Genomic DNA, 26,417 nt, shown 5'->3' on the forward strand with positions numbered 1-26,417 from the left:
CAAATGTGACATTACATTGTGTAATTTCTCTTTTTATTAGCGGTTGGTAGGATTTAAAGGTCTAACATCCACAGCTTGATAGTGTCTCTCGTATAGATGTCGTTATAGGGCTGATGCTTCATAAAGGCGTCGTCGGAGGCGATCACAAACGCTGGAATTTTCATTCTTGATAGATATATATTGTGGGTTGGGTAGTGAGAGCAAACCACACGATTACCCTTACTACCCCTGTGTTCCGAAAGAGAAATCATCATCACCAGCGATGGCAGAGTGCAGTAATATCTTAATGAATTCCTCACATACTCATACGTCAAGGAAATAATTCGAGTGGGTTTCGTGCAGTGGTACAGTCGGATTAAAGGCAGCATATCACGAATCTGGAGTGGTACGGATTTCAGGCGGAGTATCCGTATACGGGGTCGTAGATTATGGATACTGGGGGTGGTTCCGCTCATCTCTCCCTGAATCACTGCAAGCAGCAGAACCCTGAAAGCTGAATGCAAGATGCCTTCAATTGCAATGCGCCACCCTTGCACGCGTAGCGTACAAAACAGCATTCCGGAGGCGGCTGTTTGCAGTGATGCAGGAAGAGATGAGCGGGACTGTCCCCGTCTCCATAATCTACGACACCGTGTACGGATACTCCACCTGAAATCCGTACCACCTCAGATTCGTGGTGTGCTGCCTTTAAACTGACTTGAAGCGCGGTGCAGGTATAAAAGCGGTTGCGCTTGAAGCGGTGCGGAGGAGCGTAGCGGTTCGGATGGAGGAGGAAATCCTGCTAGCCAGCACTCATCGGTGCAGATCGCGATTGTCCCAACCGCTGACGAAGCTGCACCGGGCTTCATGTCGTTTTGAACCGACAATGTGAGGTTCCTCTGCGTCTTCGCTGTTAATGGTTTGACACTGTCTAAAGGCAACCAAACTTCCCACACTTCCTCGATTGATGGATCGATCGATCGACATTCTGAGATTTGTACGGATGGATGAGCCTCCATTAGCCTACGTCGATTGGCTTGCGCAAATCATTGTATAGGCTGTAAAACCTTCCAAAGTTCTGAATTGAAGTCGAAAGCATTGCTGCATCTGATAGAGATTGATTGATCAACGCCGACGACTTTCTTCTGTATCCTTTTTGTCCTTTTTATCGCGCATACAACCGTAACCACGGGGAGGAGTGAACGGTGGGGAGGGCGGGGGCTTTTAATAGCCAGAGTGTAGTTGACTCTGTAACACTAGCGTTTAAAATTGAAAAAGAAAATTGGAGAAATTCCTACTGTACTGGTGGCAGATCGAAGTCTTAAACGGTGTCCTTGTTTACGAAACTGTGAAAGTCACAATGTGACAAGACATGCACTCTTTGAATTTACAATTTCTATATCGATTCTCTAATCACTTCAATATTTTGTAAAGGATCTTGAAGGCGCCGTATGAAGAGGCATCCTTGAATTGCCTAGCAGGGGAGAACCAAAACGTACCTGTTTACAAATATCATGGAAAAATACATAGCTCCTGGTACAATCCAGGAATTGGGACGTTAGCAGCGGACAGAGTCATAAGTCAGCATGACGCCTGCGAAAACGTGTCCGACGAGATACGCGCCCTTACAAAATAACAAGAATTTCTGCAAAAACAGCTTCTAAGCAAGCTATCAACACGTTAACAGAGAAATCTACGTTCTAAATGAGCCATTACTATTATTTTTATTTCTATTATTAGTACTATTCGGTGTAGCGGTTAGGGGTTCCGCTTCCTGCACGACTGATCGGATGTTCGAATCCGCACCAGTGCTCACCAAGCCTTTCAGCCCTCCGGGCTCGATAAATTGGTACCAGACTTGTCTGGGAGGATAAAAACACTAACTTGGTCCATCGGCTAGCCCCCGTAAGTCATTGTACACGCCAGTTACACGTTCGTAAACATCAAATGATTCTGAATTGAAGTGAAGGTAGTGGCGGGTCCCAAGCTGATTGATTAACGCCAGACACTTTATACTTTATCCTTTATTATTACTATTAGTATTACTATTATCACTATCATTATTTTTACTATTAGTATTATTATTACTATCATTATTATTGTTATTACTATTATTATTACTGTTATCATTATAACACTAGTACTGTTATTATTAACACTATTATTATTATTATTATTGTTATTATTATTATTATTTTATATTACTGTTATATTATAATGGCAATTATTACTATTGTAATTATTATTAATCAGCCTTTCAATACGTTTTTTTTGGATATTCTACGGAATAACTACACAGTGTATGTGCCATATTCTCTTTACTTTTCACATCCTCACAATTTTTCGCTTTCGATATCTGCCTGAGATGGATTAATTTGAAGTCAGTGGCGAAAATCCTCTTTTTCTTACTGTTTCTCCCTCAAACATCCCTCAAACGATTGAAAGTTACTCCTATCATACCGAAAAAAATCCATCAAGGTCAGATTCATGGTACGTCACCTTTAATCAAGAACGTTTTGTATGAGTACAATTCAGCAAGAGGTTAGAATTTCAATTTAAATGAAATCAAATTCATTATCGTTACATTTCTACCAATTTTCGGATAAACATTACTACATAGTGTGTTAAAAAAATTGCACTACATGTGTATAAACGCCTTCTTTCTCGTGAAGGAATGACATTTGGCCTCCAATTTGCTTCCCAATTCCGTTTCGAATTCTCAAAAAGTATACATCGGTGACTTTGGGGAACTGCTAGCAAAATAATTTACCAACCTAGAAAATAAGGACTTTTGCAGGAGTTTTTCAGAGTTAAGAATATGCTGGTTAGATAAATCTCTAAATCTGAATAAATCTGAATAATGTCTGTATGTAATCATGTGTAGCAGAATAAAAAATGTTACGGAGAAAAAAAAACCCCCCGAAAAACCCGTTTTTTTCCCCTTTTCCAGGAAAGAGTTAAGGTAAAGTTGCCTAGTTTCCCGTGATCAGGATAACTTCGCCCTTGTATTTTGCTCCTGCATGCGGAACGTCGACAAAATAGTGCACGGCCTCCTTCGGCAGGGTTGATCCTTTCGGAAAATGAGGATTGGAAAAGTTTGCACGCGAAAATTCTACCCAGATCCATTAATAGGAGTGGTTTGGTGGTAATGGGACACCTCATAAAGCCTCATGTCTACACGAATAGCAGGGATACTCGCCACATCCGGCGGCGAGCAGGTCAGTCTGCTCACTGAGAGACGCGGTGCGTATGTTTATTCTCGCAGACGTGAAGCGTTCTGTGGTACATCGTAGGAGGGAAAGATTCGACGATCGAAACGTCCCTTACGAATAACTTGGAAGAATTGGGCGTGAACGCGCAATTTTCCGATGGTGCACGGGAATCGGATAGCGGGAAGGACTTTGTACTTTACACTTAGATTTGGACTTAATGTTTCGACATTAACCTTTAGATTTTGGATAAGTTTAAGTTCATATATAAGTCTAATTTTAGCAACATTTATATATCCATGAGCTGCACTCTATCGACTCATGGAGAAATTCCAACACCGTCCATTTTGTTCTATGTTATTTAAAAAAAAAAGAAAACCTTATCATTAGCAGGCTAGCTAATTTTTCCACGAAAATTAATCCTTCTCCTGTACAATTGGTACTATTTTTTCACGGTATGTAACTATTAGACTCAAGAATACGGAACGTACGCTTACTTTTTTTTCGGGTCGGTTCTCGTCACGAACAATGGCAAAGTGGTTGTCCTTGCCCCCTCTGGCCTTCACGCGAGTTTCAGAGATCTATCGGTTTGTGTGTTTCGCGAACCGATTAGTTCTCCTTTAAGACGTCCGACTTTTGTATCGTTAAACATTGCGTTCGCTTACTACAATCTACTGTCTATTTACGTTTGACGTGATACGGTAGAGAATCGTAATTATATGAATTCGGCGAATAATTCTTTTCTTTTTCTCTGAATTGCTATCTGATTGCCATCGTTCTTACCTGGTATTCGGCTGAGAGCCCCAAACTCCCCGGTAGAATATTCTTATTTTTATTTTTATTATTTTTTATTGAAGCTTGTTGTTCTTAATCTAGATTTCTAGATTTCTGGAGTTTTCCACTTTGAGAATCTTTAGTGTTTTTGAACGATGAATTAAGTTGAGTTCAAATATTAATACTACGATAATTTTTCCAGGGATTTTTTCTTGTTTTCGAATTTGCACAGAAATGCAGAAAAAAAAAACTCATTCTTATGTTTTTTGCTCATGTTTAAAAGCTACTATAAGCTTGGTAATAGTTATTCCATAGAATTTATTTGTACAACTTTTATGCGCCTGTGAATCCCCAAGAATTCCTTTGATTTCCGTGATAAAAAATTTTATTCTCTATAATTCCTATTTATAGGGTTTTTTTCTGGCTCTCACATCTCTCTCTCTATAAAGGGTCACAGATTGCGGAAACCAGGTGGTTACGCCCATCTCTCCGTAGTCGCTGTGAAAAACGGTCCGAAAACGGTCGTTTTTTTCGATGACTCGCAATGCGCCACCTTTGCGCACGCGCCGCATCAACGAGCGAGCCTTCGAGAATTAATAAGGTCTCCTCACCAGCCTATCCAAATCAAAAGCATCAACCCACAAATCTGGGGTGGTGGGTTGAGTTATGCCTATACGGGGTCGTAGATTATGGGATTATGGGGTGATTCCGTCCATTTCCTCCTAACTGCCGTAAAAAAGGGCCTGGAAGATGCGGTTTCCAGCGTTTCTGGGGCGCTATTTTCTACAACGAGTTCGATTGGAGCAGGCCAGTCTTGTGCACACGCCGCATCTTCCGAGCCTTTTTTCACGGCAATTAGGAAGAAATGGACGGGATCACCCTCCTCATTATCTACGACCCCGTATAGGCATAACCCACCTGAAACCCGTACCGCCCCCGATTCGTGGGGTGACGCCTTTAAACTAATGAATGGACTGCTGAGGGGAACGGAACGGTGTACATAGAGGCACGTTCTAACGCACCTCGTAGGAACTAAAGCGATTCCCATGCCGTTTCTTACGACGATCACGGAGAGATGAGCGGAATCACGTGGTTCTCCACAATGTGCGACTTCGTATAGAAGCTTTCCATGAGAAATCCATACCACGTCAAATTCATGGTATGCTGCCTTTAAGAATGTATCCGAGTGAAATACAGTCATCCCGGTCGAATACAGCCATACAAGCATTAACTGCGCTGTAATGGCCAGTTCGAAGTCACTGTTTGAAACAGTTGAAGACCTCGTCGCCTCGTTGTACGCAAAAACACACACTCACCGGCCATTTTACATCATAGATCAGAAGTTTTGACCAAACTGTAAACAAACACAACTTGATAGATACCATAAATGTTTTGTGATCGATTAGTTGACATAGATAAGGGTCATCGCGGTGCCATTAAACCATTGATGAATAGTATCGAAGTGTCCTTCAAAAATTCTTCAGATATTTCACCTTAATAGGTGAAAAGGCGTCAGTTTTCTTTGATCAATCTAATATTACGTCTATTTAAAGTCAATTCGTTTTATTTTTCATCTATTTTACATTTATTCTTTTTCATTTTATGTATTTACTTGCATGGGCTTTTTGTTTGTGTCCGTACAGTATACGAAACGTGTCTCAGAGGAAACCGCAGTGGACCGAGAAGCCAGTGTTGGCGGTAATTCGTTTTTCTACGGTGACCTTGAGCTTCTCGGGAATTCCTTTGTTCGAAATGGATCTTTCTCGTTCACCCCGTCTTTGCAAACCCACAATCCATCAATGAAACTTGGATCGGAGGGTCCATGGTCTGATTAGAAGTTTACAGTGCTGGACAGCGTCGTCCCATTGTCGCCTGTGTCTGCATTAGACGCGTCCACAGTACGCAGCAATCTCGGCGATTTCGCTTTCTAATTCGGAACCTTTTTGCCGTAATGATAGGTATTAGAAATAATAATAGAAATGATAGAAACTTTATAACGGGTTTGTAGAAAAACCTACTACATGCATGATCACGGAAAAACTCGCACGGTCACAGGAAAAAAAACAGCGACCAGGAATGCTCTCTTAAAATTATGCAAGTAATTAAATCCTAGGGTGATATAGGTGCAAAAAACATGGAATTTAAACCTTTAAATGTTAGATGTTCGATTCAAGTTTATTTCAAATTTTATTTAAAAAAAAAAAATTGAAAGGACTCATGAGGAGGTACAGTTGGCTGAGTTCGGTTCGGTTGTATTTTTACAGCTCTGATCTGATTAATTGTGTTCTAAAGGACTGTACTAGGTTATTTACTAGGTTATTTAAGGTTTCTTAAAGGTTTTCTTACGTTCTTCTATCGCTTACTCTCAGCAGAAGATCTTTGAAAAAACGTTCAGTTTTCAAAGAGTTGGCCTTGTGCTAATTTCCGCGTATGATAGGAGACTTTTTTGATGAAAACTAATGAAAACAACTGCTAATATGTGATGACACCGTTGAAATTACGCTGAAATTCGACTTAATTCTGTTCAGGACACATTTAGATTTGATGGAATGTGTAGAGGTATTGGATCAGGACATAATGAACCCGTAAGTCCATCTGCTTCTAAACAACGTGGCTACGTTAGGATGATTAGCCAAAATATCCTATTATATTTTTTTTACTAATTTATTTTATTTTTATTTTTATTTATTGTTTGTTTTTTATTCCTTGCGGATAATTTTTGGTCCAAAAAAGAACATAAATAAGCGAGCTGATAAAAAAAAATCATAAGCTCCAACTTCTCGCTAACATTTCTTTCGTTTTTTGACTTTTTTTTTTGAAATTGGAAATCTCTTACATAAAGTCTTGTGGAAGAAAGGACAGGACTGTAGTACGGTATTCCTGAAACATTGATGTGCTGTTCACATAAAATGGGTGATGCGAACAGAAAAAAACCAGTTTCTTATGAAAGTGGAGTCTCATGGAGTTTCATTGTTTAAGACGTATTTTGCAGTCGTTATTATGAACATTTATAAATTTTAAAGTATTATTTGTTTTAACAATTGTATTAATATCAGCCAACAGCAAGAGATGGAGAGACGAATTGACTTTAAGAAAAAAAATGAAATAAATGGGCGAGTTTCTAATAAATTTCTTTCACATCTGCTTCCGAGATTTTCGGGCATGTGGTTTGCTAATCTATTTACAAAATAATCAAATAAAATATAAAAATCCAGAGAGAGAGAACAGACGATTTCCTTTCCATTATGTTTAAGAGAAAGGAGGAATGATATCAGTAAGACCATAAGTACAGTAAGACATCTCCATCGCCATTCGAATCACTTTTTTTTTTCTTGCTGTTGTTTTTTTTTCTGCCGAGAATTTAATGGCAGTACAGTCGCAGTGGCAAATCGCCAGCGCATGCGGCCGGAAATTACGCAAAAATCCAGATTCCATCATCATACGCGACAGTCATTCTGCCCTATTCACGATGATTCGCCGCTGATTTATTGCGCCGGTGATGAACGGAATGAAAATGATGATTGAAATGAAATTTGCGAAGGAAAAAAAAAACAAAGAACTACAATGGGCTCCATAAATATGGTAACTAACACTTGATAAAAGACGAATTATTTACTTTACTGATCAGAAAACAGTAAAACTTCGAAAATAACTAGTAACTACTTTAATCAAAAAGAAAAATTGGTTTTTATTCAGCGTGACCTCCCCGCCCCCTTGGCACGAATAACAGCCTTCAGACGCTTAGGTTACGATCCTATGGTGGACCGCTGGCTTGTTTTTTTAGAACGGTGTTCGGAACCAGAATGGTGTTGCCTGAAAATTATGCATCTTCTGTATGTGTCAATGTAAAAGCTGATAAATATTTGATATGATGAGAAAACAACTTGTTTTTATCAATTTTTTTTTGCACATATACGATCTAAAATCCATTTGCTACGATGGATTCTACTTTAGAATATTTTCCATAAACATAAAAACTGCCTGAAAAAGTTGAGAGGTCCGGAAATAATTTGATCTTCTGAGCTTCTTTCACATGAAGGAATTTCATACGTGAAATGAACGAAGGATTGGAAGATTCGCTTGATGAAAAAAAAACGAAAAAAGTGATCATATTTATGGCGCACCCTGTATACTTAGTTTAGTAGCAAATCATCCTGAAAAGGCGAAATTGGAACTCTATGGGGATTCTATTAGGAGTATCATAGATGAAATGATCCAAGTTTTTCTGTTCATCAGATCCCTCTCTTTTGTTGTTTTGTTGGAATTGCCATCATTTCACATCGGAAACGAGTTTTTTTTATACTACTGTCTGCGATTTAGACGCTTGTTTTCTGAGCCGATGCGGCTGTGTCTTTGAGTGTTTTTCTTCGAGGTGATTACGGCGTTTTTCGTTCCTGAAACCTATGTGTCTTATCTATTTCCTCGATATTTCAAGGTGTAGGGGTAATTTAAATTTTTCTAATGTTTTCAATAACGTAATTCTACTGTATGTTGTTCGACAGACTGAATCTTCTATACTTTTATTCAAGTATAATGTAGACTTGTTTTGAAGTAATTCTTTTATTACAGACGACAAAAATCGCCACGATTCTTCACTAATCGCATTGACACGTAGAAATGATTGAACTTATGTACTTTTCAAAGTCTCATAATGTTTGTGTTGTGTTTGTCTCTATTCATTTTCTACATTTTTCTCTCTTTTTTTGATCCTTTGAATTTTGAAGATCCGTAGTTCAGAGCAAGACTTAGCTTATTCATTTTTAAGGGAGATTATTATTGTTTTATTTTATATGTATTAAAGGTTATTTATTTATCAGCCTGAACTTCCGGCTAAAGCTGGATTTCAGACTTGTGCTATCTGGTAGCTATAGAACAGTTTGTTGTTTCTGCAACTTGAAAGCAGCTATTTAGATTGAAGTTTATTTGATATTTTCACTCAAATTAATCAAAATATACATAACAATTAATTCTTCTTCTCTGTAAAAGAACGAGATCTAGAAAGACAAAATACTGGAATAGATTTGGTTTAAATTTCGTGACACGATACCGTTTTTCCCGGGTTTTAGCGGACGTAACCTCTTTAACGGCAACTTCAATACAGAACTCTTTAATAATAGGTTCTTCCTCTAATAAATACGGTTTGAAAACTTAGTTTTACGTAATGGGAACGGAAATCCGAGATTTTATCATGAGAAGTGACCCCACTAACAACTTAATATCCTGAATGTGCTTAATTTTAAAGTATATATTCTAGTAATATTTGCTGGGGGATTTCTAGAAAAATAGGGATAAAAACTGGAAATTTTTGAGCTGAAATGTACCCCGTTTTCAATGCATTTTTCACCCTCCTCGTTTTTTTCTAAAAGAAAAGAGATTACCACCAGTATTTTTTCTGTTCTTATTTTTTGGAAAAAAAAAACATGAGATCTCATGAACATGAAAAACATCTCATATTATGGGTTTTATGTTTTCATAAGTAGATCGACGACAAGAACTTCTCTTTGGAAGAGGTTCGGAAATGACGATGAATGATATGGATTAGTCACTTTCAACGACCATTTATTCATTCGTTCATTCATTCGCTCACTCGGTCATTCATTCATTCATTCATCCATTCATTTCATGACCATGCAAACTCTTCATCGCTGATCTTTAGGGTATCAGCGTAACTAACGTATCTAGAATGCATCGAACCATTTAACTCGATTAGTGTCGCAGTTATGGATGATGTTTCTAAATGGTAACGCAGTGCACCCGTTGCTGAGCGAAAAATTCCACTCGTTGTGTAAAAAACTGTACTGGAACTAGTGGTTCCTACAACGAAACGAGATTTTGCTAAAATCTCCCTAATTATACCTATGACGTTTTCAGCTTTTTATTTCAAAGAGATTCTGCGTTTTTTCAAAAAAAAAACCTTGTCTAGATTCGTTATTGGTATGCCACACATTGGATCACATGTGCTCTACAGTTTTCCATTTCTTCCTAATCTTTTTCTAGTTCAAATTTAAAAGAAAATACGCAGCAGACTAACATCAAAAAATAAATTACTCGTCTTATTCCTAATTATTCCTCTTAATTATTCCTGCTCTGAAGGTGGATTCGAAGGAAAACATAACGTAGAAACTTTTTTTTTCAAATAAAAAAAGGAAAATTTCTTCTTGAGTTTTTAGTTTTTTTTAACACAAAGATCACGGGACGTTACGTTAAAATTCAGCGAAATCAGGGGTTCTACAAATATCCTACCTTCCGCCAATACTGCAATTAATATTATTATTACGTATTATATGTTATCACTATATTATTACTGTTTATATGTTATAGTAGGCTGTTGTTTTACCAAATAATAAATGTAAAAATAAAATGAAATAATAATGATCTATTTTATATGGTGGGCTGCTATAGTCTGGCTATAATAATATTATTATTACGTATTATATGTCATCACTATATTATTACTGTTCATATGTTATAGTTATAGTTTTACATGTAGTTTATGTAGTTATAGTTTATGTTATAGTTTAACAAAACAAATCCAAGTTAGTCGAAATAAATAAACCAGTTTTGGATAGCTTGAGAACTTTGATTTTTTTAAAATAATTTTTTTGCGAACCTCTTATGTTCATATTATTTATCGTGTGTAATTCATATTTTATCATTATTATACCTATTCATTTCAGTCGTTAGAGTAGTGCTTGATTTTTTTTTTGCTTAAAGAGCAAAACAAATCCAAATAAAGCAATAAATAAAGCAAGAAGCTTAAATAGTAATTCGAAGGTAATCCCAGTCATCCGTAAAAATCGTAAAAATCATTTATGAGCGGTTTTGCACGCGCGAGGATTTTGAATAAGTAAAAGGAACGATTGATTGGATAGAGTAAATAAACTGGAAACTTTCAATTCATGTTTTCTTTTTGTTGACCGCGCTTCACAATCCCATAAACAGTGTGACTAATCTACGCATGCGTTCCTTCTACCTGCCCGCCATGAATCATGGCACAGTCGGTAACCACTGGGTGAACTGGTATGCCGTGCCGAACTCATCCTTCACTCATATGATGGACGCGCTCCAAAATACGACCTGGATGCCTCCTGGATCTATACAGACTCTTTAAAAGCATTCCTTGTATTCTTTTCCTGAAAATAAATTAAATAAAGCAAAAATTTTAAACGATTTTTGAAATAAACCAAGTAAAACACAGATTTTAGGGTTTTTTCAAAAAAAACTCAACTGATCAATTAATGGAAAATTCTTCTTTCCTGCTTCCTGGATCTGCCAATATCAACACCGAGTTACCATCTTTGTGTTATCGATTTTAGGAGATTTTTGAAAAAATTAACTGATTAATTAATGAGAAACTCTTCTTTCTTCCTTCCTGGATCTGGCAACATCAACAGCGAGTTATCATCTTCGTATTATCAATTCTTACATTTTTTCACATTCATCTCTTGACAAAGACATCTTTTCAAGAGCTGTTTGATCGCACCGCTACGCTACACTTGAGATAGATACTATTGCGTCTTAGAAAAATTAACTGTTAATTTTTATGTGATAGAAAAATTCGTTCGAGCAAAAAGATTTAAATTCTGGACGTGTAAAGTGAATTTCATCAATTTTCCTCCTCGCTCCTTCTCTCTTTATAATTCATCTTCTAAGAAGATATAATTTTCTGAAACAGTTCAGGTACCCATCAAAATGTCTGCTGTTTCATTTCATTTTATTTGTGTATTTTGTATTTATTTCATTTATTTTAAATATTCATACTATCTCACCATTTATTTTTTATTTATTACTTTTTAAAAATTATATTTGTTTTTTTTTAAATTCTCACTATCATTTTAAATCTCACTAGCATTATGATGGTTCAGTTTGATTTTATAAAAATTCCCACTGACATGTCTAAGATCTTCCCTATGCCGGTTTTTTTTTCCACATTCAAAAAAACTTTTAAAACTTTGTTCTCTTAGAACATTTCAATTTCTCATCCTATGCTTGTAAAGTCGACTTCCAGCGGAACATAGACCGTAGTAAAATCTGTTTTTATATCTTTTTGCAGTTATACGGGTGTTTTCTTTGGTGTTTCCTTTTTATACGCTTTCTAAGTTGCTGTTCAGCAAAATAACATCGAATTTAGCCAGAAATCGGCTAAAATTCGGAGAATAATGATTATTTTTGCTGTGTTTGAGATCGCTTTTCTCTCTTGTTGGAATATTTTTTCCCCACATGAGAAAAAAAAAATCAGCCACTCAGAAAGAGTCCACTTATTGTTGTCTTCATCAATGCTCATCGTAAATTCGCCACAAAAAAAACACGTTTTCGATAATTCTATGATGTGGTTTCCCAAAAATTTCGTAAATACTCGTTTACAGGGGAATGTGATGAATGAATGATATGTGCAGGTATGTATGATCGAATGTCACTGGAACCGCCGGGAACATTCAAAACATTAGCAAATTTCAATAAAAACCGGATTTCTTATGGATTCATGTCCATTCAGGTGTTACTGCATGGTTTTTAGGGGAACCACGTATCGACATGAACTTTTCACTCCATCCTTATCATAAATTATGTGAGTAGCAAAGGAAGAATGACTAAAATAAGATCTGGTCCTTCTCCTCATTCTGGTTGTGCTGATGTCTCCAAAATGGGAATTTTACGGATAATTAATTTTTATTTACTTAAAGTTCTGTTCACTCACACTATGTATCCATGCCATTTTTTTTAAGTTTTGTATTTATATTATATAATTGTTTTTATCTGTTATGTATTTTCTTATCTGTATTATTTAGCTTATTTATATTTATATTGTTGGCATGTCTAACGCGACAGATTCTAAGCAGAAACTTATTTCCCTAACAAAGAAATGTGAAGGGAAACGAAAATATATAATTAAAATTGCGTGTTAATTATAACTAATTTACAAAAAAAAACTACTAAAATTAATTGTTTGCACTGATTTAATTTAATTTATTATTTGAGTGAAGTGTCTTTTATTTAATTAATTTTTTTATTCAATTATTTAATTTAATTTTTTTAGTTTAAATTTGGTTAATATAATTAATTTTAAATTTGGTTAATATAATTAAGTTACATCCGAGGAATTTTTATTAAATAAGCCTCATTTTCAATTATTTCGTTTAGATCGATTTCTGTTTTAATCGTTGAACGGAATTTTTTTAAACTTCCCTTACTGGTAAAAACATAAGAACTCGCAGCGGTCACTTTTCCCGTAAAGTGAACGGGAAAAGAACAGAATTCTATTACATTTATTAGTACTTATTATTTTTGTTTTAGAATAGAATAAAATAAATACAACAATGAAATAAAAACAAGAATAAAATGAAGAATAATAAAATGAGTCACATTCTGGAATTCCCAGAAGTGTTTATATGAAATGTCTCAAGCTCTGCCTGCGGTTGTTTTCTACAGTACCTTCATTAGATCGTTACAAACAATAAGAACAAGTTTGTTACCGACAACTGTTACCACTCCACGTTCCTTCTGCCCAACTTTTTCATCACTTATTTCTGCCACATTCTGCCAATGTACGATACGACATTTCATCTATTCATAGTGTTTGTTCCACTCATATTTCCGCTACTGTTCCATTTTAATAGCAATTAAATTGACTTTCTTTATTGTTCCAAAACAAAAACTGCATTAACCACAGTTTTTCCTTATTCACTTCGCTTCATTTCCGATTATTTCGATTCCAAAAACTGCGTCCGGGAAAATGTTCGGTGTTTGATTGTCCACACATAAGGTTCTGAATGTAGTCTGCAAGTATTTCGACGAAAATTTGAAACAATTTTCCCTAAATCTAGGAGTTAGAGGCGTCAAATCCAGTTGAGGTATCAGTTTCTCCAACGAGGCAACTCTTTACACCTATACGATTGACGGAGTAAAGCAGCTAGACTCGATTTCATTAATTAGCGTGAAGAGTTACTTCACCAGGTGATTTCGTTAGTACGCCTCTTTACACTCTTTCATTCCATCAACCCGTCGTATGTGAAGAGTTGTATCGTTGGGTAAATTGATCCCTACGTGTGGTATTTGTGACGCCTTTGAGTCTTTTATAAGCGGAGGGTGCTTTGTGTTCGTGGTGACACTTTTTAAGTCCCATCTATTCCTGGAGAGAACTCAACCGTAAAAGTTTCCGCGAACTCTCCTATTGATGCGTCAATTTACTTTATATGTATAGGCGCACAAAGGATGTTTTCGTGTTTTTGTGATATTTTTTACCGTTTCGAATTAGTGAGCGTTACGTCAGCGACCGTCATTAGACTCGTATTTTCTACCGCCAGTTTCTCAGGAGTACCATCAGCGTAACGTCCGGATGAAGGTCGTCGCTGAAGATTCGGTCGCGAAAGCAGCGATTACTATGGAACCTGTACTGTCCAACGCGTCGGATTCCGGTGAGCATATCCAGATTTTTTTGTACCTTCTGCTTCTTATTCCAATTAAGTTGCTCCGATCGAACTAAACTGGACTGGACTCTTTTGCATATCGATGGCTTTTCGAGTTTGATGACTCGCTATAGATCCGGTAAACTTAACCCCTGGTTACGAGCGCTCAGTTCCTCCCTAAGGCCCTCCAATTTCACAAAAATTCCGGCCGTACCTCTCCATTTTTTGTGTTACTCACTACTTTTTTTGATAATGTTCCAGAATTTGCCGTGTTCTGAAAACTCGTTAGGTTTTTTGAATCTATTCCTGTTCTAGACGAGATTCCTTACATTTTCACTATTCATATCGTCACCAGAACTAATATGTGTTACTAGAACCTGAACTATGAGGTCACGAAAGAATAAAAATCTAGGCCACGACGTTTTCTTCCAGCTTTTTTGTTTTGCTGCTAACTTATCTTTCTCTAGAATATTGCCAGGATTGAGGGGAACTGCAGTATAGATAAAGAAAAGGAGAGCACAGGTTGTTTCCATTAAAAAAATTAATAATTTTATTTACCTGTATTGGTTTTGAACGTACCATACATTCCTTCTTTCTCGCTCTTTTCTCCAACGTTCAATTATTTAAAATCTCAGATTTATAAGAAAGGATCGGAATAATACTAGTAAATGTACTAATACCATAGTTTTTAGTTTTTTTTTTCATTTTTTTTCAGATGTCGTGTAAATCGCGTTCCCAAGGAAAGAAGTTCTGTTTTTCTTTTTGAGTGGAAAATATTTTATAAAAAAAAGCTTTTCCTTGCCTTAGAAGGGGGCTTTTCAGAGAAAAGGATATTTTTCTCGAGTTTTCAATTTTTCTTCGAGATTCAAAGAATAGTCAGGAAAATAAAGCAGTTTTTAAATGATGGTTCCAGAAATAGAAAAATATTTAAAAAAAAACAAAATAAAAATAAATAAATAAAATAGAAATAAAAGCTGTTAGTAGTTAATATTTAATGAGTTAATTTTTAAAGATTTTTTCTCTTAATGAGGCGCACAAATGGGCCAAAAGAACATAGAATCTCTTTTTGGAGTGCTTTTTTATCTATCTAATTTTCTCCAGATTAAAATTCCATATTTTTCGCCGCAAACCAAAGTTGCTTTAAGAATGAAATTATCCGAGGAAAACAAAAAAAGATGTTGCTGTTTTCTGTTTTCGAAGACGGGCACGTGACCACACTTTCCACACCACAACTCGAAAATCATTTAAGTTTCCTGCGGCATTGCGACAACTTGACAGATGGCACTTTACGTCAGTGTCACCCTCCTTGAATTTGACTCATTGTTACCTCGACGGTTGACTGGCCTTGGAATTTCCCGATTTGTCTGCACATTTTCTCCTGGTGAAGTTGCAAGTTCTGGAAAGGGGAGCTGAATTTGAATTTTGTAACCTTGGCTGGGTCGAGGTCACTTGAAGTAGGGGTAGCCCATTGTGGGTGTCACAGGCACAGGTATTGGACAACCATGGATAGGGACACGCTCGGAAACGGGTGGATTACAAGGAAATTTTCCAATATTTCGGGAAATAATCGAACAATTTTTTCAGGAGAAAAAAATTAACAGGATAGGGTGCTTGTCCTTGATTTATCCCGTTGAGGTAAAAGAAAATGCTCGACTTCTATCCAGAATCTGTTGAGGATAGTGAAGAGCGGCCGACAACATGATTTACTGCAGCCGACCGTTGATTTGGATAGTCTTCTTGTTATTCCGTATAAAATCAATATATATTTGGTCAATGTGACGTAGTTGCCATATCGATCAAGCGCCTGGTAGGTCATAGGCGGTATCGAACCATCGACCACGCAGATATAGTTGTATCCTCTTAGCCATTGTACTACAACTACCTTTTAATTTCTGAAATTTCTTTATTTTTTTGTGTGAAAAGGAAATTTGCTGCGCAAAACTCCAAACAGCTAAATAATTGGGCACAATAACCCGTGTCCGCTTTCCTATCCTGTTTTTTTTTTCGTAACAACGAGATTACGTTAAGAAACCACGAGCAATCTTTACCATCTTCGATATTTTCAGATTTTTGAATTGATTCTCTTTGATCTTTAAAGCTTTGTCTTATTTGTCTGATAATTTTGAAATTCTTGAGTGATTTTTGAACAAGTACACAGTATTTTTATTTTTAGTGAGGAAAGTTTGAAAATATTCCAATTATAAAACAAATCTCCTGAACACGCGGAAAGTACTGTATTTAAGTGTTCGCAAAGAAGAGCACGGAGAAATTTTTATCAACTCACTCAGTTTTTTTTTTCTTATTCTCCCAGGAAACAACTAATTTGTGGAAGGAAAGAAAAAGGTTAGACAGAAATCATTTGCACTTCAAAAAGAACTGTAGATCAAACTGTAGATCACAAACTACTATGAGAACAATTGGAGCAGAGCACAATAAAACTTACGTTTTCCTCGAACCTCAGACGAATCGGAGAGAAATAATGAAGGGGATTCTAACGCCTAAAATAAGGCTACTGATTCAGGACGTTGAGAGAGAAAATTTCTATCTCATTCAGGGAAGAAAGACACGATATTGATCCGATGGATTACTCGATTCTACCATAGATGGGCACTTTTTGTGGCTGATCACGCTATCCTGACCATCGTCATTTGTACCATATTGAGTTTGGTCGGCACAGCAAAGATCGTTACCACTCCGTACGTATGAATTGTGTTGTTGTCTGCTTCTTATGCATTTAATTGTATTGCTCCAAGCCCTCCTTTTTACTTGTTTATTTATGTATTTATTTTTTTTGGTTGTATTCAGAAATCTTTTGTCTTTCACCGCACTTATACTTCGTTAAAGGCATCATCCAGCGAATCTGAGGTGGTGCAGATTTCAGGTGAAGTATTCTTAAGAGGAATAGTAAATTGTGGAGGAGAGTGATCCCGCCTATTCTTCCTTAATTCCCGTAAAAAACGGCCCGGAAAGTGCGGCGCCGCACAAGGCTGGCGCGCTCCAGTCGAACTCCTTGTAGAATATGCGCGCCAGAACGCTCGAAGCCGTATCTTCCGGATCGTTTTTTTACGGGAATTAGGAAGAAATGGACGGAATCACCCTCCTCTCCATAATCTACTATCCCATATACGAATACTCCACCTGAAATCCGTACCACCTCAGATTCGTGGAGTGATGTCTTTAAACCAGCGACGTGAGAACGGTGTAAAGTGCAATTGTGTGCAATCGATTGTTGCCGAGCATCGGTCGTTGTGCATTAGGTGTACCGTTTATTTTCATTAGGTCGTCGGAATTGACGAAGTATAAACGTGTAAAAGTGCAAAAGAATAGGATTCTGAAGTGGAATACCTACATTTCAAATAAGGCCATAAACCCGCTGGAAATATTTCAGGAATGAGAACGACATTACCGGCTACACTCCGTATGGAGCCAGAGCCAGAGATGAACTCGATGTTAGTTGAAACAATTTCTACTATTTTTCCTATTTTATTTTATTTCTACTTTTCTATTCTTTTATTTCTAATTGTATTTTTCTATTTCTACTTCTAGTTTCTTCTATCAGGTGGATTAAAATCTGATTTTGTAGCAATAAGTCCCGAAGAAAGGAATTTTCTTCCAGGTTGCTGGGGAATTCTTTTCACGTGGAGGTAGCGGTATTGCAATTTTCGTTTTAATCCTCCCAAAAGACGGAGGAAACGCTTTACGACTGGAGGTTCTCGATGAGGCTATTGAGGTTAGTTCACAACGATCATTTAAAAGAGTAAGTATATGAAAGAAACTTGCTCTGAACTGTTCTCAAGTGAGCGGTGAAAAAATGAAGAGAAGGAAAAGAAAAATTGGTAGAAATGAGAGCACGTTCTTACACAATTCCAAGTTTTAACAACCGTTTCTTTTTCCTTATCTTCATTTCTTTTCTTTTTCTTCTTTAATAGTGATTGTTTCAAGATCGTACTTGTACTTATTTAATCACACTTATTTTGCATGTTCAGTAACTCTGTGTATTTTAATCCTATATTTTAAAATTTGCTTGTTTACAATTTATAATCTGTCTATTATCTTTTTTTTATTAATTCACTTGAGCTGTAGTCTGTAAGGTTCGTAATTATCTTTATTAACAGGTAATTTTATCATCTATTATTCTCTTTATCTATCAGAATTTGCTTATTTGTTTATTATTTTTTCTCTTGAAGGTTGAAGAGAAATTATCGACGAATTTCACGATACTGAATCCACATACAAACCAAATGGAGCCCTATCGTGATTTTTGTTTCAGTTTCTGTCAAATCAATGAGCCTTTCGTACAGTTTGCGGTCAGTGTTCTTCTGGTTTCTTGTTTTTTTTTTTTTGGAAGATTTTCTTCGGATTCATTACGACAAATTCTTCTTCTTTCAGAGTAGCTATATTGTCCAGAAATCTCTCGCTGAAAAAGGTACTCCAATAAATACTAGGATAGAGCTGACATATCCAATAAGCACTTTCTATGATCGCCGAATAAATATCCAGGTGTGTCGCTGTTGTTATCCATTTGCTTATTTATTTATCGCTAACATAAAATGATTTGTCAAAAAAAATATAGAAAGTACAAATATTGAAAAGAAATTAGTAAATGCATAGCGAAAAAAAAGAAAAAGAAGATTACAACAGAAGTTTTGAGAAATTAACGAAAACTACAATTTCAGCCACATTTTTTCGGCTTAGAATTCACCGACGATCCGTTGCCTGATGGTTCGATTGATTTGAACTCGACGGAGGTCTCAACCAAACTTCATATCTCGAATTTGAAATCAGCGAAGGTAGAAAACTATATTATATCAGACTGAAAAAATTAAAATTGAATTATTATTATTGTTGTTGATTAATCGAAATTAAAATTTGTTATTATTATTGATTAATTGAAATTGAACTCCCATTTGGAAGCTGACAGCGAAATCCATGATCACTCGCTTTCCAGATGCTAGCGCTCCAACTCCGAGCCGAACGAAAGGATTGGTGGACGACGCAAATGGTGAAAGAATTTGAACTCAGCATTACAGAATACTTTGAGAAGTTTGTAAATATTTACAAACATTTTCTGTGCATAGAATTCTTTTTCTTATTAAGACTACTGATTCTCAACCATGTAGATGGCTCTCAACTCACAAATATTTTCCTCTAAAAAATTTTTCAGGGATTTTGTTTCGTCCAATATACGAGTGCTCACCTTGTCCACGTCGTTCGTAGAGGCGGAGGTGAGTGACCTCAGCTCTATTTGGACCCATGAACCTTTCCTAACTCTGAGAGCATTCCGTGTTACTTGGTACTCGCTGAGCTTGAGGCTAAGCCTTTAATAAATTTCTTGATTTTCTTATAATTTTTCCCTTTTTCTTCTTTTTTTCTTTTTCTTGAACACAAAAAAAGAAGTACACTTGTAATATGGGAGCTTTGTTTTCATCATGATCGGTAGTTAGGAAAGGATCCGGAAAACAGACTGGCGTCGTTTCTTTACAAAAAAAAACCCCCACCAATAATGATACAGTAAGAGAACCATAGAGTTTTCCACGAACTCTTTGATTTTTCACAAATTTTCTTCTGTAAAGAAAAATCGAATGTTTCAGGGGATATACTTCAAATATTCTTCTTCTAATTAATTGCGCTGATAAAAAAAGATGACTTCCTCATGCTTTCTACTAACTGCTTACTACTACTTCTACTTAAATTCATTTATTTTAAATTTTAAAAACACCATAGGTGTGCTATAGAACAGAAACCGGAAAGAACAAAACTCACCAGAATTTCGCCTATACAGCAAAGTTTATACAGCAAAGTTATCCTTTTTCTAGCATATTTCATTTTTGGCGTGAAAGGAAGGACACTCGCTCCATTTTTTCCTTCCTGCAAATGACTACTTGATGTTTTCCAGGTAGTTCGAGCTGGTATGAGTCTTCTACCATTTCTTGTGGTTGGATTCGCGATTATGGCCTGCGTCTCATCGCTTACAACGTTTTTAAGCGCTCTTTTTATGGATCAAGTAAGCATCCACAAGGTAAGCCCTAATAGTGTCTTCCCGAGTAAAAAACGGTTGGAAATGGGAACGTTTCAGTTCTCGTTGGCTGTCATGGCATGTATCTGTCCGTTCATGGCCTGTGGTACAGCACTCGGTGCCCTCTTCTTTATCGGAGTCAGATTCGGCTCGATCCTCTGTGTGACACCATTCCTGGTATTAGCTATTGGTACGTTTTTTTTCCGCACATTCAAGAATCGTTTTTAAGAATCCGTAGGAACGTAGGAGCGTAGAATTCCCGAGAAAACCATTCACTCAGGCTGAGCTTCAAACTTCCGGTGAAAGCGAGTGGCTGATGGCTTGCCTCAACGGTACGGGTTCGCTCTAGATCTTTTCTGGAGCCCCAGTGCACGCCTCGCGTCGCGAATGCGTCGCGTCAGCTCGGTTGGACGCATCTTGGGGCGACTATAATAGCGCTCACTTTCTCAGAAATTCATCAAAACACGGAAATATATGGTTTTCCAAGTTCCTGTCCTATTTCCAGGAGTCGACGATGCTTACCTCATGATCCATTCTTGGCAAAGAGTCACAAAAGAGTTGAGGGAAAATCCTGTCAAAGGAGACTGTGCCGCGTATCGATTAGCTCAGGTGAATCTTATTTCGAATGAATTTTACTAACTTGAACGCGGATCCTGAGGAAATTTCCGGTGATGGGTTCTCTCGAGGAGCTTGAGACTAGTTTGCAACTATCACAGCAAGAAAAGCCGAGCACTACCGACAAATTCGCAGGCCAAATTGATCAGAAACATCCAGACTGATCATTTCACCTGACGAAGCAACTGCTTACACTCATACGGATGATTCAATGAAGACGGGTGATTTAGATCTCGTCACTTGGTTTGGCGTAAAGAGTTGCTTTGTCAGGAAATTTCATCAATACTTCACAAGTTTCACTACTTTATGTGTGCAAAGAGTTGTCTCGTCAGATAAAACTGATCAGCCATGATTCAATTTTTGAATTCATTGGAACACTTCGCGTTTTCGCTGTGATGGTTCTAAACTTGGTCCCAAACGCTAGTGAAGGGAAACCAAGATCGAAATTTCCCTCGTGTGCGTTTTAAGGTTCCCGTGGGAAAAAAACGTACCTTGCACGTAATGGCATTACCCTCACCTAGTTTCTCCACCAGGAAGGCTCTGATTCTAGTTTAGGTCCTTTCCGATACTGGCCCAGCTATAATGATTAGTGCGTTGACGAATATGTCAGCCGATACGGTAGGAGCTTTCACCAGTTCCCCGGAGATCACATTACTATGCTATGGAAATGCGGCCTGTATTCTTGTCGACTTTATCTATCAGGTAGTAAGAATTCTCTTGAGAAAAATCAATAGCTAACGTTAGCGATCTAATCGATATTTCAGATCACCCTCTACAGTGCAGTGATGGTAATTGCTGGTCATTTTGAGGTGGAAAATGAACGAGAACTGAGCCTTACTCAACGTGTGGAATGTGGAGCTGATGATGCTGTTGACAGTATCGATCAAGTGAGCTAAAAAATCAGTTTGAAGAAATATTCGAAGAAATAATTTTCGAAAAATTTTAAAATAATCTCATGGGAACGCACACAGAGCTAATCCCTGTTTATTGTATTTTTTCTGTCTTTTCACCAGTATTCACTGTATTTTTTTTTGTATTTGTCGTTGCCACATCCTTTTTGCCACGAAACTGAGCGTAATAAATAAATAAAATAAAATAAATGCGGTGCTCTTACAGAAATCCGTCTCCTCAACGTTGGAAAAGCTCACCTGCAAATTCTCCACGTTTCTCGACAACTACGTCACGCTCGTCACGAACAAATTGTTTAATTTTGCTGTGATTCTGGTATGGATCATCTTCTTAGCCGTATCCATAAAGGGAATCACACAAATGCCAATTAATTTGACACCGAAGAAGATGTTCTCTAAAGATTCTTCTCTTCTAGAGGTATTTTTTACCAGTTATTATTGGATGGGGATTGTTTGGGGTCCACAGCTACGACTGTAGCCGTTTTATTGAATCGCTCAATACGAATTCGAGAGTAATTTGAAGAAAAATAGGATGGTCCATCTCGATTGAAAAAAAACTACACTTTGAGAAGTGAAGATGTATAGTAATTGAAACGTAAAGTGCATTTTCTTTTTAGAATCGGAAAATATATATTTTATATGAATAAATAGAAAAAATAAAGAAATACTTTATGGATAGAAATATATAGAAAAGTGATATAGCCTTTAGTTACGTGTAACGCGTGTGAAATCACTACGTAGGGTCAAAATGATCTGAAGCGTAACTGGTGTAGCTGCGCAAGCAACTGCGCTTGAAGCGATCGGCGTGAGACCCTGGGCTTGCTCCATTCATCTCTGCTGCCCGAGTGGAGCTAGCGCTGGTCCCACCTTGATCGCATGCGTTGCCTCCACCCTGCCACTTACGCGGGTGCCGCAGGCTTCGCGTCAGTTTACCATATCTCTAATAGGTACAAAAATTACCTCATAAATCATTGGTGTTTTTTCTTTCATTCTTTTAAGTAGACCAACACATGAAAATATAAAATAAATGAAAATAATAAATAATAATATATGAAATAATGAAATATATGAAATGACATAGTATATGAAATGAAAAATGTTCGGACGTGACCTCTGTTACGGTCTTAAACACATACTTACAGATGGACGATCTCAGAGTTTCCTATGTGATTCCACATTTCACTTTAGCCACGGTATTTGTGAACAAACCAGGCAACCTCTCGGATCAACATCGTCTAGCAAGGTTTTTTTCTAAATGAATCTTGGATTTATATAATAGTAAAACAAAGTAAAGTTGTTGTATTCAGGCTAAATTCGCTCGTTAACGAAATGGAATCGTTACCGGGAGCGTGGGGAAACAGAAGTTCCAACTTCTTCGTGCGAGACTTCATCGAATACGAAAAAGGGATGAGCGAATTTGAACCAGAGGACAGCGAAAAGGCTACAAAAGGTAAGGAAATCGGCCTCAACTTTGCGGAGAATTTGATTATTGATTATTCCATTCGGCGTTTTCGAATTTTAGGTCCAAATTCTTTGAATCTAAAAGATTTACCAGCTTTCTTGGAATGGCCTGAATACGAATTCTGGCGAGGTTTCTTGCGTTTCAACGAGAACTCTACGTGAGTTCTAATTTTTATGACCTCCTACTTCTTGGAAAATGGATCCTTGGAAGATGTGCTATTGTAGCGAACTGGAAAGATTCTTCCTAACCACAGCTTATCATGGTGATGACCTCCGTGAATGGATCAATCGAGATAAACTGTTGAAGAGTTGGCGAAATGTTGTGGATCGCTATGCGTATGTTTGACACTGGAATGCAACTTCCGATCAATAATGTTCGATTCTTCAGACCTGAATTTAATGTGACCGTTTATTACGATGACGGAATATATTTGGATCTTATTGAAAATATGCCAACTGATACTTGGCAGGTATGTTCCCTTTAATCCATGACTTATGCTGAAGTGACGATCGCAGGAATTCATCGCAGTTTCCCTTCCTGGCACTCCTCTCTCAATTCACCAGGGCGCGCACTCAATATATTTCTTCTTGCGAGTATAAACACAATGGAAATAAAACCATTGCTAAGTTTTTCCCATCCGTGCTACTCAGTTTTATTTGAGTTGGTTTTCTGACCCAAAGTTGGCGTGCTGTCACTTCGTTGCGAGACCTACATGACCGCTCATTTGGATAAGCATTCCCACTGCAATAGTCGGATCCACGCAATCTGAAGCCCGGTGCATTTGCGTAAGCGGCTGCGCTTGAAGCGGCGCGGTGGAGTCAGCGGCTGTGATCCGGGTGGGACCATCGGTAGCTCTGCAAGCGAATTGCAGCAAGCATGGGTCCCACTCGATCGCAGCTAATCGCGGTTCAGCAGAGGTGCAGAGCATCTGCAGAGAAAACAAATTGACCTGACAGTGAGCTGCTTGACCCGAAAAAGAAACTTCTGGATTGTTATAAATCCAAATAAAAGACAATTTTTGGCAAATACTCAACGTACAATAGTTTTCCTTCCTTGAGAACTTTACTCCCAGAAGGACATCCATACGTTCTTTGGATCATAGGTGTAGATTAGTGGGAGAAAATCCAAGTAACAGATCCTTTTTTCTTCCGACCAAAGTGAATAAACACTGCAAACATTAAATATGCATCAACGGGGTAGCTGTCCAGGTCCTGGGACTACGGTGTCACTATTAAAAATCCCTTGTTCGCCAAAAATATCCTTTTCATTTTACTAGAGGTAGTTATCATGTAAGAGCGTGATACTGGCATGGCACTAGAGGGGAGCCGCTGGTATAAAGAGAGAGAGAGAAAGAGAGAAAGAAAGAAAAGTGTGGAGGAGGGATGAACGGAGGAATTACTCCTTACATGGATATGTAGATGCATGCAAAGACCTCATCTGAACCTATTTTTTACGCCTTGAGGTCAACATTAATGTTGATTTTCAGTCGGGTGTTGCTACCATTTGCTGCATGGCTATCGTATGCTTCATTTTTATGTGGGACCTTCCGACAGTTCTCATCACCACAGGAGTTATTGCAAGTATTATGACAGGTTAGCCGCAATATTCGCGTGCCAAGAGATCTGCAATGAAAAATTGGTGCATTCAGGAATTCTTGGCCTATTGTCGTGGACAGGAACAGATCTCGACCCGATTGTTATGGCTGCACTTATCATTTCTATTGGTTTTTCCGTGGATATCCCAGCACATGTCTCTTATCACTACTACAGTGCCGGTCAGTACCTCTCCAGTTCCAGTTGGATAGTCTTGATTTAATTTCTAACTCCTAGGATCTCATATTCCTCCCCCAATTACCGCCAGACGTCGATTACGGTACTGTCTGTCTTCGGTTGGATTCCCGGCTCTTCAAGCTTCGCTCAGTACGAGTTTATGTGTGCTGGCCTTACTCTTAGTTAGTATCTACATGTCACAGGTAAGAAATGATTTCCATGAACTGTTTCGACCTTTCTAAATTGTTTATTTCCCAGGTTTTCGTCAAAACCATGATCATATGCATGACTCTATGCGTTCTACACGGTCTAGTGCTCATTCCATGTCTAGTCAGCATCGCTGATCCAGTACTGATAAAGCTGCAACGGTCTAAAAAAGCATAAATTCCAAGTTGTCGTCAGATTTTCGTCGTAAGATTCTCATCATCTCGCTTCTCATTGAATATGAGAGGCGAAGAGGTCAAAAATTAATGGGTCATCTCAGCGCTGCCACTTCTACTGTACAGCTTTAACGATTGTTCAACTCCTCATATTTGCAATCGTCATAAATTTGCACTTGAGAGGTACACACTTGTACAGAAATTAAGGGATTTTCGAATTTTGTAATTTTTCCACTTCATTCATTGTAAATTTTGCCACTGATAAACTTTTAATTGATTGAATTTGAAAAGGAATTACATAACTCGGAACCAGCAGCAGCAATAACAACAACATACTGGTTACAAGCGCAGAAATGGAATTCGGATGTACTGGTCTCCAGAAAAACATCTTCTCATATCAAATGAAATAATTTGTTTAAAAAAAATTAGAATTAGAATGTAAAGTTACGGATTTCTTCCCTACATATATCTCCTCTTTCCTTCATTTGCTACATAAGTAATAAATAATCACTTTTTTTTTTTGGGGGAGCGGGGCCCCCCCCCCCTGAAGGGGTTTTTTTTTTTGGGGGGGGGTTAAGGGGGGGGGGGGTTTTTTCCCCCCCCCCAAAAGAAGAGGGGGTTTTTTTTCCCCCCCTTTAAAAAAGGGGGGGGGTTCCTTCCCCATTCGTTCAAAAGTGAATGGGGTCAGAGCACCGGCTCCGACTATCGCATCTATTCCTTGTTGCCAAGCGATGTGTGTCACCGAAATTTGAACAATTCACTTCTTCTTCTTTCCTTTTTTCTTATTTTTCTTTTTCGAAACTATGTCAACTATAATTAATGTTACATTTTCTTAAATTCAAAACGTTTTAGACAGTATTAGCTTTCCATTATAATTCCTACGATTGTTCGAACCAATATAG

The 26,417-nt window shown here is 37.5% G+C and overlaps 2 protein-coding genes across 2 annotated transcripts; one reads left to right on the plus strand and one right to left on the minus strand.

The window, feature by feature from the left end:
- Positions 1-665: 665 nt before the first annotated feature.
- Positions 666-998, minus strand: RB195_007798 (uncharacterized protein; the record flags this gene model as incomplete). The annotated part of the gene is made up of 1 exon (XM_064181636.1): positions 666-998. One exon carries the CDS (start codon positions 996-998, stop codon positions 666-668), a length of 333 nt encoding a protein of 110 aa, XP_064038412.1.
- Positions 999-14,295: 13,297 nt separating this feature from the next.
- Positions 14,296-25,519, plus strand: RB195_007799 (uncharacterized protein; the record flags this gene model as incomplete). The annotated part of the gene is made up of 24 exons (XM_064181637.1): positions 14,296-14,374; positions 16,920-17,061; positions 17,754-17,814; positions 17,982-18,095; positions 18,553-18,672; positions 18,755-18,865; positions 19,042-19,155; positions 19,314-19,408; positions 19,530-19,590; positions 20,262-20,384; positions 20,442-20,571; positions 20,887-20,990; positions 21,552-21,698; positions 21,761-21,883; positions 22,113-22,322; positions 23,047-23,147; positions 23,212-23,354; positions 23,427-23,523; positions 23,591-23,701; positions 23,754-23,835; positions 24,853-24,958; positions 25,015-25,140; positions 25,196-25,338; positions 25,394-25,519. 24 exons carry the CDS (start codon positions 14,296-14,298, stop codon positions 25,517-25,519), a joined length of 2,769 nt encoding a protein of 922 aa, XP_064038413.1.
- Between the last annotated feature and the right edge of the window lie 898 nt (positions 25,520-26,417).

This window comes from Necator americanus, chromosome I (genome assembly GCF_031761385.1).
Source record: "Necator americanus strain Aroian chromosome I, whole genome shotgun sequence".
Taxonomy (NCBI): domain Eukaryota; kingdom Metazoa; phylum Nematoda; class Chromadorea; order Rhabditida; family Ancylostomatidae; genus Necator; species Necator americanus.